The sequence below is a fragment of the Lemur catta genome, chromosome 8 (assembly GCF_020740605.2).
Source record: "Lemur catta isolate mLemCat1 chromosome 8, mLemCat1.pri, whole genome shotgun sequence".
NCBI lineage: Eukaryota > Metazoa > Chordata > Mammalia > Primates > Lemuridae > Lemur > Lemur catta.
The window spans coordinates 59906006-59919355 of record NC_059135.1 but is presented as its reverse complement, the minus strand read 5'-3'; the positions used below and the strand labels follow the sequence as shown (position 1 = coordinate 59919355).

The 13350-nt window shown below is 40.2% G+C and overlaps 1 protein-coding gene and 1 long non-coding RNA gene across 8 annotated transcripts in view; one reads left to right on the top strand and one right to left on the bottom strand.

Annotated features, from left to right (window-relative positions):
- The window catches only part of COBLL1 (cordon-bleu WH2 repeat protein like 1), a 130534-nt gene extending 124035 nt beyond the window's left edge, over positions 1-6499 (bottom strand). For 2 of the 5 annotated variants that reach the window (XM_045559385.1, XM_045559386.1), the window contains exons 1-2: positions 6381-6499; positions 5599-5689 (exon numbers count right to left, since the gene is read on the bottom strand). In XM_045559385.1, the coding sequence (XP_045415341.1) occupies positions 5599-5689; positions 6381-6468 (179 nt within the window). In that variant the 5' untranslated portion in view covers positions 6469-6499. Of the gene's footprint in view, positions 1-5598; positions 5859-6141; positions 6251-6380 lie in introns of those variants that run through there. The other 3 variants (XM_045559387.1, XM_045559389.1, XM_045559388.1) reach the window with 2 other exon arrangements.
- The window catches only part of LOC123643707, a 134332-nt gene continuing 126070 nt past the window's right edge, over positions 5089-13350 (top strand). The window contains exons 1-2 of one of the 3 annotated variants that reach the window (XR_006736885.1): positions 5089-5274; positions 12970-13092. This is a non-coding gene — a long non-coding RNA (uncharacterized LOC123643707). Of the gene's footprint in view, positions 5275-5444; positions 5531-5610; positions 5669-12969; positions 13093-13350 lie in introns of those variants that run through there. The other 2 variants (XR_006736884.1, XR_006736887.1) reach the window with 2 other exon arrangements.

Below are 13350 nucleotides of genomic sequence, written 5' to 3'. Positions count from 1 at the left end.
TCATAGCCACACTGCTCACAATAAAACTAAAATGTGGAAGCAACTGAAATAGCCATTGATGGATGAATGGATAAATAAATGGATAAATAAAATGTGGTCAACATATACAATAGAATACTTTGCCTTTCTGAAGATTTAAGTGCTAATAGTACTTTTTAAATTTTTGCTACTTTTTGAGGAAGTATATTAACTTCATTTACAATAGAACAGAGGATCAGCTATAAAAAGAAACGAAGTACTGATACATGCATGTTGCAACATGTTTGAACCTTGAGGATATCATGCTATGTGAAATATGCCAGTCAAAAAAAGACAGACTGTATGATTTCACTTATAAGAGGTACCTCAAGGCCAGGTGTAGTGGCTCACACCTGTAATCCTAGCACTCTGGGAGGCAGAGGCAGGAGGATTAATAGAGGTCAGGAGTTCGAGACCAGCCTCAGCAAGAGTGAGACCCTCTCTCTACTAAAAATAGAAAGAAATTAGCTGGACAACTAAAAATAGAAAAATTAGCCAGGCATGGTGGCACATGCCTGTAGTCCTAGCTATTCGGGAGGCTGAGGCAGGAAGATTGGTTGAGCCCAGGAGTTTGAGGTTGCTGTGAGCTAGGCTGATGCATTGGCACTCTAACCTGGGCAACAGAGCAAGACTCTGTTTCAAAAAAAAAAAAAAAAAAAAAAAGAGGTACCTCAAGTAGTCAAAATCATAGAGACAAAGTAGAATGGTGGTGGTTGCCAGAGGCTGAAGAGAGGGAGAAAGGGAAGTTATTGTTTAGTGGGTATAGAGTTTCAGTTATCCTAGGTTAAAGGAGTCATAAATATGAATGGTGTTGCTGGCTGAAGATGAATGTGCTTAATATCACTGAACTGTATGCTTAAAAATGGTTACAATGGTAAATTTTGTTATGCATATTTTATCACCATAAAAAAAGAATTGGAGAAAAGTGGGGATGAGGGGGGGACAGGTAAAGTGCCATTTTGACCCTCAGGACATAGTTTGCTGACCCATGAGTTAGGCTATTGCATTTTAAGTTCTAAGCACCACCATAATTTTTTAAGCAAACATCAAAGTATCATTTCTACACTAACATATTCCTTTTTTTCCTGCAGTTATAGGTAATTTCTTTAGTAAAGCTCTTACGATTAGAAGCCAATTTTCCAGTGCCCTGAAAAATGTGTTTTATATAAAATAAGAGCTCATAAGTTTTTGACTAATTAAATGAAAGCAGTTGTCTTAACACAAAGCTTGCCATTTATTATATAAATACACCTGGCATTTCAGTAAAAATGTTACATCATAATACTGTTATTCAATAACCTCTAAAGCATTTAGAAGAAATCAGACTTCGAAGGAGAAGTCTAGCGTTTTTTAATAAAACACTTTATTTTTCTTATTTGGTAATCAAAAATCCTACTTTTGAAATTTTGCTATAATTGCTGCCCAATAGCTAAACTAAGTAGACTTTGTCATATGACACAAAAAGGCTGTCAGTTTACTAAGAGGTAAATTGTCCCAAACACATAAAAATGTTAAATCTAATTTTGAAGATATAACCCAAATACTGAGCCTCCTTTTAAATGATAGACATTGTAGTTTTTTAAAACCATAATATAAACATGATTTTAAAAAGAATCAAGGCGATGCATCTATAATTCCACTTTCAATAAAAATCTTCAGCTATTCAGTATAATCCACCGTAGTAAACATCCTAGGTGGCACAGGCCTAGTGATGAAGAACACAGGTTTGGGATAAGAGCTTGTTTCTAATACTCTTCCATTGCTTACAGTTGTGTGTCCTTGAGTGTGTTAATTAGGCTCTCTGAGCCTCAGTTCCATTAATTGTAAAATGAAATTAATATACTTCCTCAAAAAGTAGCAAAAATATTAAAAATACTGTAAACCACTTAAATGAAATCTTCAGAGGGGCAAAATAACTCTGAAAGTTTCAATCTTTAGTCCCCTACAATTGATTAACAGCAACGTCCATTTTATTTCTGGCATTATCTCCGTCTCAGCTGTTTATATATACTTAATGATTCTCAGATCTGGTTGCACATTAGAATGGCCCTGAGCAGCATTTTAAAACTAGCCATGCCCTTGTCCCAGCCCAAGCCAATTAAAATCACAATAGGTAAGGGTGTGAAAGCATGCCTATTAAAGAACCCCAGGTAACTCTCCTCCTGAAACCTCAGCTAAGTCATTCACCTTCAAAGTATTCAGTAAGTGTTTGCTAACAAGAACTCAGTTTATACAGTCAGTAAAACTTTAGAACCAATAGTGCACCCAAACAAAAGCTTAAGAAAGCAGCTGCTAAATCATACCTTAATTTTTACTACATCTCCAATTAACTCCATAGTGTCAAAGCTGCAAATATAAAGTGAGCTTTCCTCTCCTGTCCATTCCTGAAATTTTTTTCAGACTTAAAACATTAAGATCCCTCAGAACAAGGACAATTAAGCTTTTGACATTTAAATTTCAGAGTCAAAAAAAAAAAGGCATGTGTCTACATATTAAAAAACGGATCTAAAGCAGGGCATGGTGGCACGGGCCTGTAGTCCCAGCTACTGAGACAGGAGGATCACCTGAGACCAAGAGTTCAAGGCCAGCCAGGACAACATAGCAAGACCCCACCCCATCTCGTAAGAAAAGGGGGGGATATAATCTAGAAATCTAGAATGTTAAGGGATTAAGGCATTGCATTGGAGGCCAAGATGAAAGACTCAAGGATGACTTCGCCAGCACTTGATACTAAGGCAGCCACAATTGGATACTGTTGCCTCCACTGAGATGTAGAAACTGCCACCTATCCCAAGTAATTTACAATATTGTATGTTGCTAAAAGCCAGTTAAATGTGTGAAGACACTGAAAATCTTTTAAAACCTTGCAATAATACAATTATTATTTACAGTATTTAGACAAGCAGCAGCTCAAGAGCCATAAAACAATTACTTTTCCTAAAGTAATCAGTCATTCCCTGAATATGCTAATTTATCTTAGAAATAATGCACGTGGGGAGGAGGATATCAACCACATTTTACCTGAAATGTATATTAAAAAAAGTATTGAGTTAATGATTAAACATAAAATATTTGTTAAAATGTAGATTATTACAAAGTGGTCAAAAAAAGATTAAAAGTAATTAACATAATGAACTAAGCAACTAAAGCCCTGGGTTCTTTTTCTGGTTTTGCTACTAATTTGCTGTAGGACTTCAACAAAGTCACTCAAGTGTCTACAGGCTTCAGATTCTCACTTGTAAAATATGGAGAATGAGACTTGTTACAATGTTAAAATGACTTGTTACAACAATGTAAAACTAGGAAAATTACAGAGGAATTCTTTCAAACAGTAATATCCAAAAATAAGAACTAAACTGGGCCTCATTGAGCTATTAGAGTAACTGGGCTATTAGAGTAATGAGTAATGGTATAATTAGTCAGCTTTACAGTAAAAAATTTACTTCCAAAACCTAACAATTATTTTAAGATTGTTCCCTGACACCTCCCAAATACTCTTATCTCAGTTATTTTCTCCCAGAATTTAAACCTTTTTAATGTTCTGGGTTTTTGAGAAAGAACAAAAGCAATACTGAATACTATTCAACAAATACTGCATAACAGGCACTTGGACTATGCCAAAGGACAAGATAGACAAGTGGAAGAAGAGATGAAGTATAGAAGTAATTTTTTACGTTTATATTTTTCAGGTAGTAATAACTTCTCTGAATAGAATAACATAAGGTAAAATGATACAGTGGTGGTGTTATTTTAGGTAAGATGTTGAAGCATCTTTCCAGATAGGCCTCCTTAAATTTGGAGAGGGGAGGGCAAAAGTCCTTAAAAAGTATTTGAGAAATTAGATAAAGCATTTTTGCACATTCTCTTCGAGCAAAGAACTTACCAGTTAAACCTTTAAATACTCAAAAAGTAAAATCTAAAGTCTCTTACTATAGTCTTCTTGTCACTAAAAATATCTTTCCATTTCTTCATCACAGAACCATCTGACCCTCACTTCAAATCATTTGATTTCTGAACACCCATGGGTGTATTTTGGGTATGTGGGCATATTGACTTGTATTTTTTTTCCCAAATAGTACCCTAATCTATTTCCAAATTCAATTTAATTCTATCTTTTGTGGTACCTGAATACACTTCAGTATTCTGAAAACCATCCCACCATCAAGGTCTCTGCACAGACCTTGATTTTTTATGCTACATATCTTTCTACAAACGTATTTCTTTACTCATACCACCTAATGTGAGAACATATGGAAGGATATATGAAAATATCTAAACAATGAAAAACCTGGGGAAAGAAGAGGAACAAGCCAACAGCAGTGGGGCTATTTTCAGGGGACAGAAAGCTAATTGGAGCAAAATGAAAGAATTCATACACTACATGTTTCCTCTACGTAAGCATTATACTAAATATCTTTGAGATTAGTCATGTTGCTTTGAGACTTTTCCATGTTTCCTCTAGACAACTGCCAATGTTCGCATAGTCTCTGATGAATAAACATGCTGTGACTTGCTTCTAAGGAAACGCCTGTCATGTTCCAGGGAAAAATGACTTCTCCACTCTTAAATCAGAAAAACTGTACAACTCTCATTCATTACTTACAACGATTTTTCCTTAACATTTCTATTTCTGAAATATTCGTATTTTCGTTAGGGCATTTCTGCATTCCGATTAGCTAAGAAAGAAAAGGAACTGAGTTGGGGGAACACTTGTAAGAAAAAGTTATACTACATCAAACTACATCTGAGGAGCTTCCCACTTCAGAAGCTCATCTAGCACCCAAGTTATTCCTGCACTACTTATCAAGACCAAGGTTATTTTCAGATTCTCCTCATCTCTTGCAGAAATACCTGTTCTCGTTACTGTTTACCCAAAAGCTTAGCAGGGTGGTTATTAGCATATCTGGCAGGAAGACATGCTTCATTTAATATTAACTGACCATGTGACAGCCCCTTCCCCTCCAATGTCTCCTCAAACACGTGAGGATAAAAAGAACAGTTGTTTGCAATCTGACTTTGCGCTTGGTTTTGGCACCAGCAATTGGTCACAGGCACACACACCCCCAATCAGGGGCGCGCACCCCGCCCGCTCCCGGAACTGTCATGAGTGTTGACAGCTGGCACACACTTCTGTCGCCCTCCACCCGCTTGCAGAAAGCCCCTTCCTCCGAGTCACCTTGACGTAGCTCACCTGCCTAGGCCTCGGTTCTTGGCCAAGGAAACTTTTTTCCTCCCTTCCCAGGAGCTCACTTACAGGTACCGTCCACTGCTCCTCCAGAGCCCCAACAAGGGGCCCTTTGTTAGAAATATTGCTCCCGGACTCCTCACCCAATTCCTGGCATTCGGCTGGCCTTCGGCGACCCAGGGCAGCCCCAGTGGGAAAGCAATCAAAAACTCCCCCACCCCTCGCTCCCGGCGGCCTCCGAGAGCGCCGGGAGGAAGCAGCCTCCCGGGCCGCGTGCGGGACGGCCAGTGAGTCAGGTTGCCGGCAGGGCAGCGAGCTGCCAGCCAGGTAAACCGGCCGCGGCCCTGCTGCCCTCGCCCTCCCCGGGGGGCGGCGGCGCGGCGCTCTGGGCTTACCCTGCCGGGGCGTCCTGCGGGAGCGGGGCTCGGCCGTCCATCGCCCTGAGGGGCGCCGCGCGGGCTGCAGGTCTGAGGCGGCGCGTCACTGCTGGGGTGGGGGAGGCCGGCGGGTCAGGGCGGGACGCGCGCCTTCCCGGGGCCGGCCGCGCGTCAAGAGCCCGCCCGAGCCTCCCAGCCCGAGCCTCCCAGCCCGCCTCCCGGGTGCGCGTCCACCTGCGGGCCCCGGCTCCCAGCCCGCGGGCGCCGCCGTCGCCGCAGGTCCTCGCGGGGGCCCGCAGCCGCGGCGGCGGGAGGCGGCGCTGCAGCCCCCGCCCCGTGGGGTTACTGGGTAGCCATTTGGCGCCGCTCGGGGAGGGCGCGGAGCTGCCCGGGCTGGGAGAGGAGGCGGCGCGGGGCCAGGCGCACGGGCATCGCCGCCACGCCGGCAGCACGCTCCCGGGCTCCTCCGGCCGAGATTGCACAAACAAAACGCCCCGGGGAAACTTCTCCCGAAGAAAAGTTGGGAAGGCTAATCTCTCTTTTCCCACCCAGGGCTCCTACTCTCTTTTCAAAAGGAGACAGTGGCTCGCCTGTTCTCTTGCGGCTTCCTCTCCTACTCTTCCCTGCCCGGGCCCGCGCGCCCCGCGGCTCGGCGCTCAGGCCAGGGCTCGAGCGGGGGAGAAAGCGGCAGCCTCTCCGCGGCTCTGCCCGGCGCGGGCCCGGCCGAGTCGGCGCCTCCCCTGCCCCGCGGGCGGGGAGCCGGGCGCTGCGGGCCCCTCCTCAAGCCTGCTCGCACTCACCCTGCCCCATTTCCCTGCCCAGAGCCCGGGGGCTCGCCGCCGCCTCCGCCGCACGGCCGTCCGCAAGTGGGCACGAACGCGGCGGCATCGGAGCGAGCGAGGCAGCGAGCCGGGGAGGGGAACGGGGCGGGGGCGGGCGGGCAGCGAGTCGGAATTTCCTTCCCCCGGGGCTTCGGGGCTCTGGGGTCCGGCTGGGGAAGCCGCCGGGAAGGAAGCTCCCAAGCGAAGTGTTCCCATTCCCACCGCTAGGGCGTCGTTTCGGGAAGGCGGGCGCGCCCGAGCGGGACAGGTGGGGGGGGGTACCTGCCCTGCGAGAACCCCAGGGAACGACCGGCGGCTGCGGCGGAAGTGAGGAGAGAAACTCGCAGAACGGGGCCTGCGGCTTGTCCACCCTGCAATCTGACCTTCGACGCCTTGCGTGGTTTTCTCAAATTTGTGTTTTTAACTTGACCTCTACGATAGCTGTTCTGTTAAGAGCGCACCTGTGTCACTGTGATCTCTCTGATGGCAGGTATAAGCTTGCCCTGTCTTCAGAGGAATAGTTCTTTCTTTTTAAGCCTGTAACAGCTGTGACATGAGGACTGGACAATATCATGTCTGATGACAATCTAAGAATTGAATGATAGGTTTTATTCACCTCTTGAAAGTTTTACTGGAGTAAAGGGATCGCGTAGACACAGCTGTGTGCTTGTTTGTACGTTTTAGTTCCCACCCCACGTGCATGCTGTTTAGATGATTCCTTACACCTGAGGAACAGGTATATTTGCATATCTCGTGCATAGTCTCTCACGCTCCAGTTGTTTTAAGTGCAAGTCATTTTGATGGGTCAAAAAGCGTACATGCAGAAAATTATGTGAAATTAAGGAATTAAAACTACAATTTAAAAATAATATTTGGTGACTGTGTGCGGTGGCTCAGGCCTTTAATCCTAGCACTCTCAGAGGCTGAGCTGGGAGGACTGCTTGAGACCAGCAATTTGAGACCAGCCTGACCAATATAGTGAGACCTCTTCTCTATAAAAAATAGAAAAATTAGCTCTGGTGGTGGCACACGCCTGTAGTCCCAGCTACTCTGAAGACTGAGGCAGGAGAATCACTGGAGCTCAGGAGTTTGAAGTTGCAGTGAACTGTGATGACCCCACCGCATTCTAGCCCAGGCAACGGAGCTAGACACTATCTCGAAAAAAAGAAAAAAAATGGGAAAGAACTGATGGAGAGATCTTACATGGAGCAGCATCCTGAAGGGACCTCTGCTGTAGTACTAATGTCAAGTAACAAGATCTGTGTTAGCCACTTCACCATGACAGAATAACACTTGGTAGGTAATAAAATTACATTGATATTCAGAAACAATGTTTGGCTAATTCTCCTTTAGCTATTTATCCACTGTAGCTACCAAAAAGATTGCTGAACTAAATGCCTAGTAATATGTCATTTGTCTGTTATGTTTAGGCATTAAGTATTTATTCTTTTTGCAACACATAATATAGTCCTTTCAGTGCATCTTCACATATGAAAAGAAAAAAAATGGCTTATTTGTATTACAATATTGGAACCATATCAGAAAGAGCTGCTTTTAGATGTTTTAACTAATATTAATCAAAGCAATTTATTTAAATGTCTCTGGATTTGAATCTTCAAACAATAACTCAAGTTAAACAATTTCATGAATCATTTATGCCTCTAAATGACTAGTTTTTACAGTTGCTTGCACAATGATGCAAATGTTGAGTAACAGTGAAACTAAAAGTCTATAACTTTCAATCACAAGATCAAGATTAAAACTAATTAGTTTCAACCTTAATTTATGACATACTAGTAATATTATGGACCCCATTAGGCTAATCTTAAGCATAAAAAATTTTCATAACATTTCATAACTGCTGAAGGCATTTTCAGTGCTCACCAATGTTTCCTGTCCTGGTCCTAGGCATAGGGGAGAATTATATGCTCCACCTCACTGGAATTAGGCATGACCATGTGACTTTGGTAAGTGAATTGTAAGCAGACATGAAATGTTTTATTTCCTGGTGGAATCACTTAAGCCAATGTTTGCGTCCCAGTGTTCTTTTCCCTTGCTGCTGCAATAATGAAAGCATGTATTAAAATGGAGGTAGCACAATATTGAAGGACTCTGGAATGCTAAAACCATTACCCTGAGCACAGCTGCCCTGGGGAGTCCCAGGACCCACAACAGAATCTGCATAAGCAAGAAATAAGATTATGTTGATCCATACCACTGAGATATTGGAGTGGTTGTTGCCCAGCATTACTTAGCTTGCCTTAGGTATAGTCATGTTTGACAACTTTCAGAACCAAGACTAGACTTGATGTTCTTCTGTTGTTATACTCAACTATCCTCACTGTAGTCTGCTTGTTACAGAGTTCATTAACAAAATAAGAATCACAGTTGCTATAAATCTTTTCAGGTAATGATAGAAAGCTGCTTTTCAGTCTTTCCCTTTAGTTATGCAGAACTGTTTCAAACTTGTCCAAGTTTCCAAGATTTTGCTCAATTTCCCTGTTTGGAAATCTCCCCTTTCCCCCTGCCATCCAATTATTTTTAATGCATATGCTCAGGTATTATCCCCTCAGGAAGATTTGTGACTGCTAGGTAGAAGTAGCTTTTCCCTTTCTTGAGCACCCCCTGTGCAGTGGGGCAAGGCCCCAAGACACTTTGTTTCAGTTATTCATTTATACAGTAGCAGAGTTAGAGGAGTTTGTGCTTAAAGGACAATGTCTTATCCTTCGAAAGCGTAGCCCGGACCACAGAAAGCTCTCCTCTGTGGACTGAATAAAGGAATAAAGGAAACCCTAAGGACTTTACACCTCAGGAGAATCCTGAGAGGAACTTGAGTCAGGGAAAGACTTTTCAACTCAAAGGGGCTGACAGACGATTCTAAATGGAACAGATGGAAGATGAGTTTGTCCTACTAGGGAGAGAAGACTTATTCTCCACATGGTCACCTGATGGCGTTGGTGCCAAAATCAACAGGTAGAAGAAGGCCCATATATCTGTATATCTCTTTGAATAATAATCTAGATTTCAGATTCCTGTTGGAGAGTAATAAAAGGAAAAGAGGTTTACATATTTACAAGCTTAATAAATATGTATATGTTCATGTAAAAAGAAGCAGACAAAGGCTAGTTAAAGTGGGCCATGCAAAAATTGTTGGAAAAATAGAATTGGGGTTTGTCTAAATACATTTATAAACTATTTGGAACAATAAAAAAATGTTAAATGTTTATTTAAAGTATGTATTTATTCAACTATAAGTGCCGCTGATAAGATTTATTTAAAACTGAAAAATCACACTTCATTGGTAATTAATATTTCTCTACGAATTCCACCTTTGCACATTACAACCTAAAGGAAGTGCTTATTTTATGTCTTCCTAGATAGTGTGTATGTGTGTAGCTTTATGTAGCAAGATCAGAGTTTTGCATTTCAATTTTAATGAAAGTCTTCAGACTTTGTGTTTCAAAGAAGCTACCTAATTGCAGGCAAACATTTTTTTAAGGTCTTCATGTATAAGAGTTAATTGATGAAAACAGGGAGCTGAAAGTCAGTATTATGGCTTTATTCACAACTAGTTTGTTATAATGTCATCTTTATATAGTGCTTTCATAATTTAGAGAGTACTCCTACATGTGCTAAAACATAGAAAGTGGTGTCAGAATTCAGTGTTCCCAAAATAAATGCTCAATAAGAGAGATTTATCCCAAAGTAGAAAAAATCTTTTCCTTTGGCTGCCAGAAATTCTGGGCCAGATTTTATACTTAATCATGACTATCTTAATCTTTATCATTGATATATCTGCTTTTCCCTGCCTTCTTATTCCAATTTAAAATCTTATTTTAATGCCTTTTTTCAAACTGCCCAACAATTGTTTAATAGGTAAGAATAAATTTAATAGCTATGTTTGTTGAAATATAGTTTAACACAGAAATAACTACTTATGAAAAATTATCTTGATTTTGTTTCATTGGAAAACTTGTTTCCTCTTTGCATTCAAGACAGAAATATGCAAAGGAAAATATAAAAAATCATTAACAGCTTTTAAATGATTGAATGTTTAAAATAATGTTGAATGATGCAATCATAATAAAAAATCAGTTTTGTCCATTGAAATTACTTCAAGAACAATGGTTAATTAAAAAATTTAAAGCCAAATATAATGACTAAAGGCTGCATTGTTTATGTAGTTTTTGATATCCATGGTAATCATAGCCATTCTTACTCTCATGAGATCTATTATATAATATGTGAAATAAATGACATACTCAAATGAAGTGGTGATACAGCTATTCACATTATCAAGTGTTTAATGTGTGCCCTTCTTTAAGAATTGATCATAAGTATTTTCTGAAGGGTTAATGAGTGTGGAAGATATTTTTTATACAGTTATTTTTATGTTATTTTAACAGAAGAAAGTCATTTGGCTAATACATTCCTAAAATATAAGTAAATTCCTATCTTTCCTCTATGAAGTTTAATATCTACTTATATCAAAGTTTGAAGAAAAATAAGAACAATAGTATTTTTAAAGGAAAAATGTAAATATCACTTTTCATGGTCCTCTGGAATTAAAAATGTATTATACTTTTTCTCTTTTGGGGGGTCATTTACAACTAAGCATTTTAGAAATTTAAAGTACCAAAATAGATGTGCTTTATTGTCAATTTCAATGAGTTTTTAACTAATCAAATTTTACATTTTGAAACATGGAAAATCACTGTACACTTTCTTAGAATTTCCAAGATTATATATATTCATGAATTAAGTTTTATTTCAATAAAAGGAGCATTTATTCAATACCTGCTATACCAAGCATTGCAGCAGGGAAACAAAGCTCACAAAGATATTACCTCTGCCCTTAAGGGGCTCACAGACCACTGTGCTTATCAGTACTATTTTTGTGGCTCTCAGTCAAGTTAAAAGCTAAAGAAAATTGGCTAATAATTAGTGTAGGGTTCTCTATCTCTCCTCCAAAAGATAAACATTTTTTGCAATCAGTATCAAAAGAAAAAATGCCTACGATCAGTATGCTATGTCTCTTAAAAATGGTGCTATACTTCAATATTATCATATGCAGTTTTAGGCAAAGATTCTTTATCAACATGCACACATTCCAGAGTAGAGGTGAGGCCTGGAGAAACATGCATAGGCATGCAGACATGTAAAATATTTGGTACTATGGGTATGCAGAGGGCAGAGTTTTCAGTGCCCATTCACATTTCAAGCTCAGATTCTGATATATCAACACCAAAATCTACTTACATTCTCATTCCCTCTTTAGGATGTCCTTTTGTCAAAATGAATTTCTGTTTCTGGATTCTATAATTCTGTTGGCAATAATTTTCTTACTCATTGGAAGTGAATAAACCCTTTTATCACATTAAGGTGTCAGTTTTGTTAAAAATATCCTTGTGATTTAAAATTTAAACACCATTCAAATGTGGTTGTTTCTTCTCTTTTCTAAAAAAAAAAAAAACACAGGCTTAGGACAAAAAAATTAAATCAAATTTTATCAACTTAATTGACAAAATTAACCAAATCTTGGTGTTTAGGATTTTAACATTGCTTATTAAATTCTAACTATAACTGGAGCTGTATTTCTCCCTTTATAAGCTTAAAGAGCTTTGAAAGTCTTAACTGCTTGTCAGCATCCATGTATCTCAAAATGTACAACTTTGAGCCAGGTGGCCACTGATTTGTCTTTCCATGCATAAAGCCTAACAAGTCTCAGCATATTTTATCCTGGCAGGGCTCCCCACCCCCTCCTTTGCCTTTTCTCCTGGGAGGCTGAGCATGTGTGTGGTTAACTAAGTACCACAGTGGTTAAGAGCTCAGGCTGTGGAGCCAGACAGATTTGGGTTCACATCCCTGGATTTGACTGTTACTATCTGGGTTCCAGTAAGAAAGTTACCGTTCCTGGCAAAGAGTTAAGTGTTCAGTGGGGTAGAATAAGTGTCCAGTCAGGGAGATAGAGGCCTTTCTTATTAAACAAATGTTACAAATGGAAGCCAGCTGTGTCTTCGTTCAGGCTTCATCTGTAGAGCAGAAATCTTCCTGCTCCAAGTTGAGAGCTCTACCTTCTTGCTCTTTGATGACCTTGGGAAAGCCACTCAAGTGTGGGATCTTCAATTTCCTTATCTCTATAATGAATCTGTAAATTCTATCATCTCTAAGTTCTTTTTCTCACTATGTTGAACAATCAAGTGCATTGTGTTAGTTTTTACTGAATTCATATATATGAACTATTAGTAACAAGATGTCATATTTGCCCTTTACAAAGCACTTTTACTTAGTCCATTTTGAGCCCTTTAAGAGCTTGGAGAGACAGACAATCACATCCTTATTTTACGGTTTTGGAAATTGAAGCAAATGACTTGCCCAAAGCTTTAATACTAGTAAAGTAGCAAAACTAGGATCAAAAGTTATTTCTTCTGGTTTTTACTTTTTATTTTGCAGTAACATTACAGTTACCTTGCTACAATCATAGCACATAAAAAAAGTTATCCCATGGCAAATAAATATTATTGTGTAAGCAACATGTTAAATATCTTTTCCTATCTCTGAATTCTAGGTCAGCTTTAAATGTACTGTCTTCCTGAACCTGCCTTGTCCCAAAGGACCCACTTCAGTATGGGGAGGCTTTAAGGTTTTGGATGTGTCCAGTTTCATATAAGGCAGAGGTCCCCAACCTATGGTGAGTTGTATAATTATTTTATTATATATTGCAATGTAATAATAATAGAAATAAAGTGCACAATAAATGTAATGCGCTTGAATCATCCTGAAACCATTCCTTCAACCCCGGGTCCACGGAAAAATTGTCTTCCATTAAAACAGTCCCTGGTGCCAAAAAGGTTGAGGACCACTAATTTAAGGAATATGAAGATCAAGGAAGCAAAACAGAGGAGAAAAATTCTGGGATGATCAGAAAATCAGATGCATTCTGAAGTGA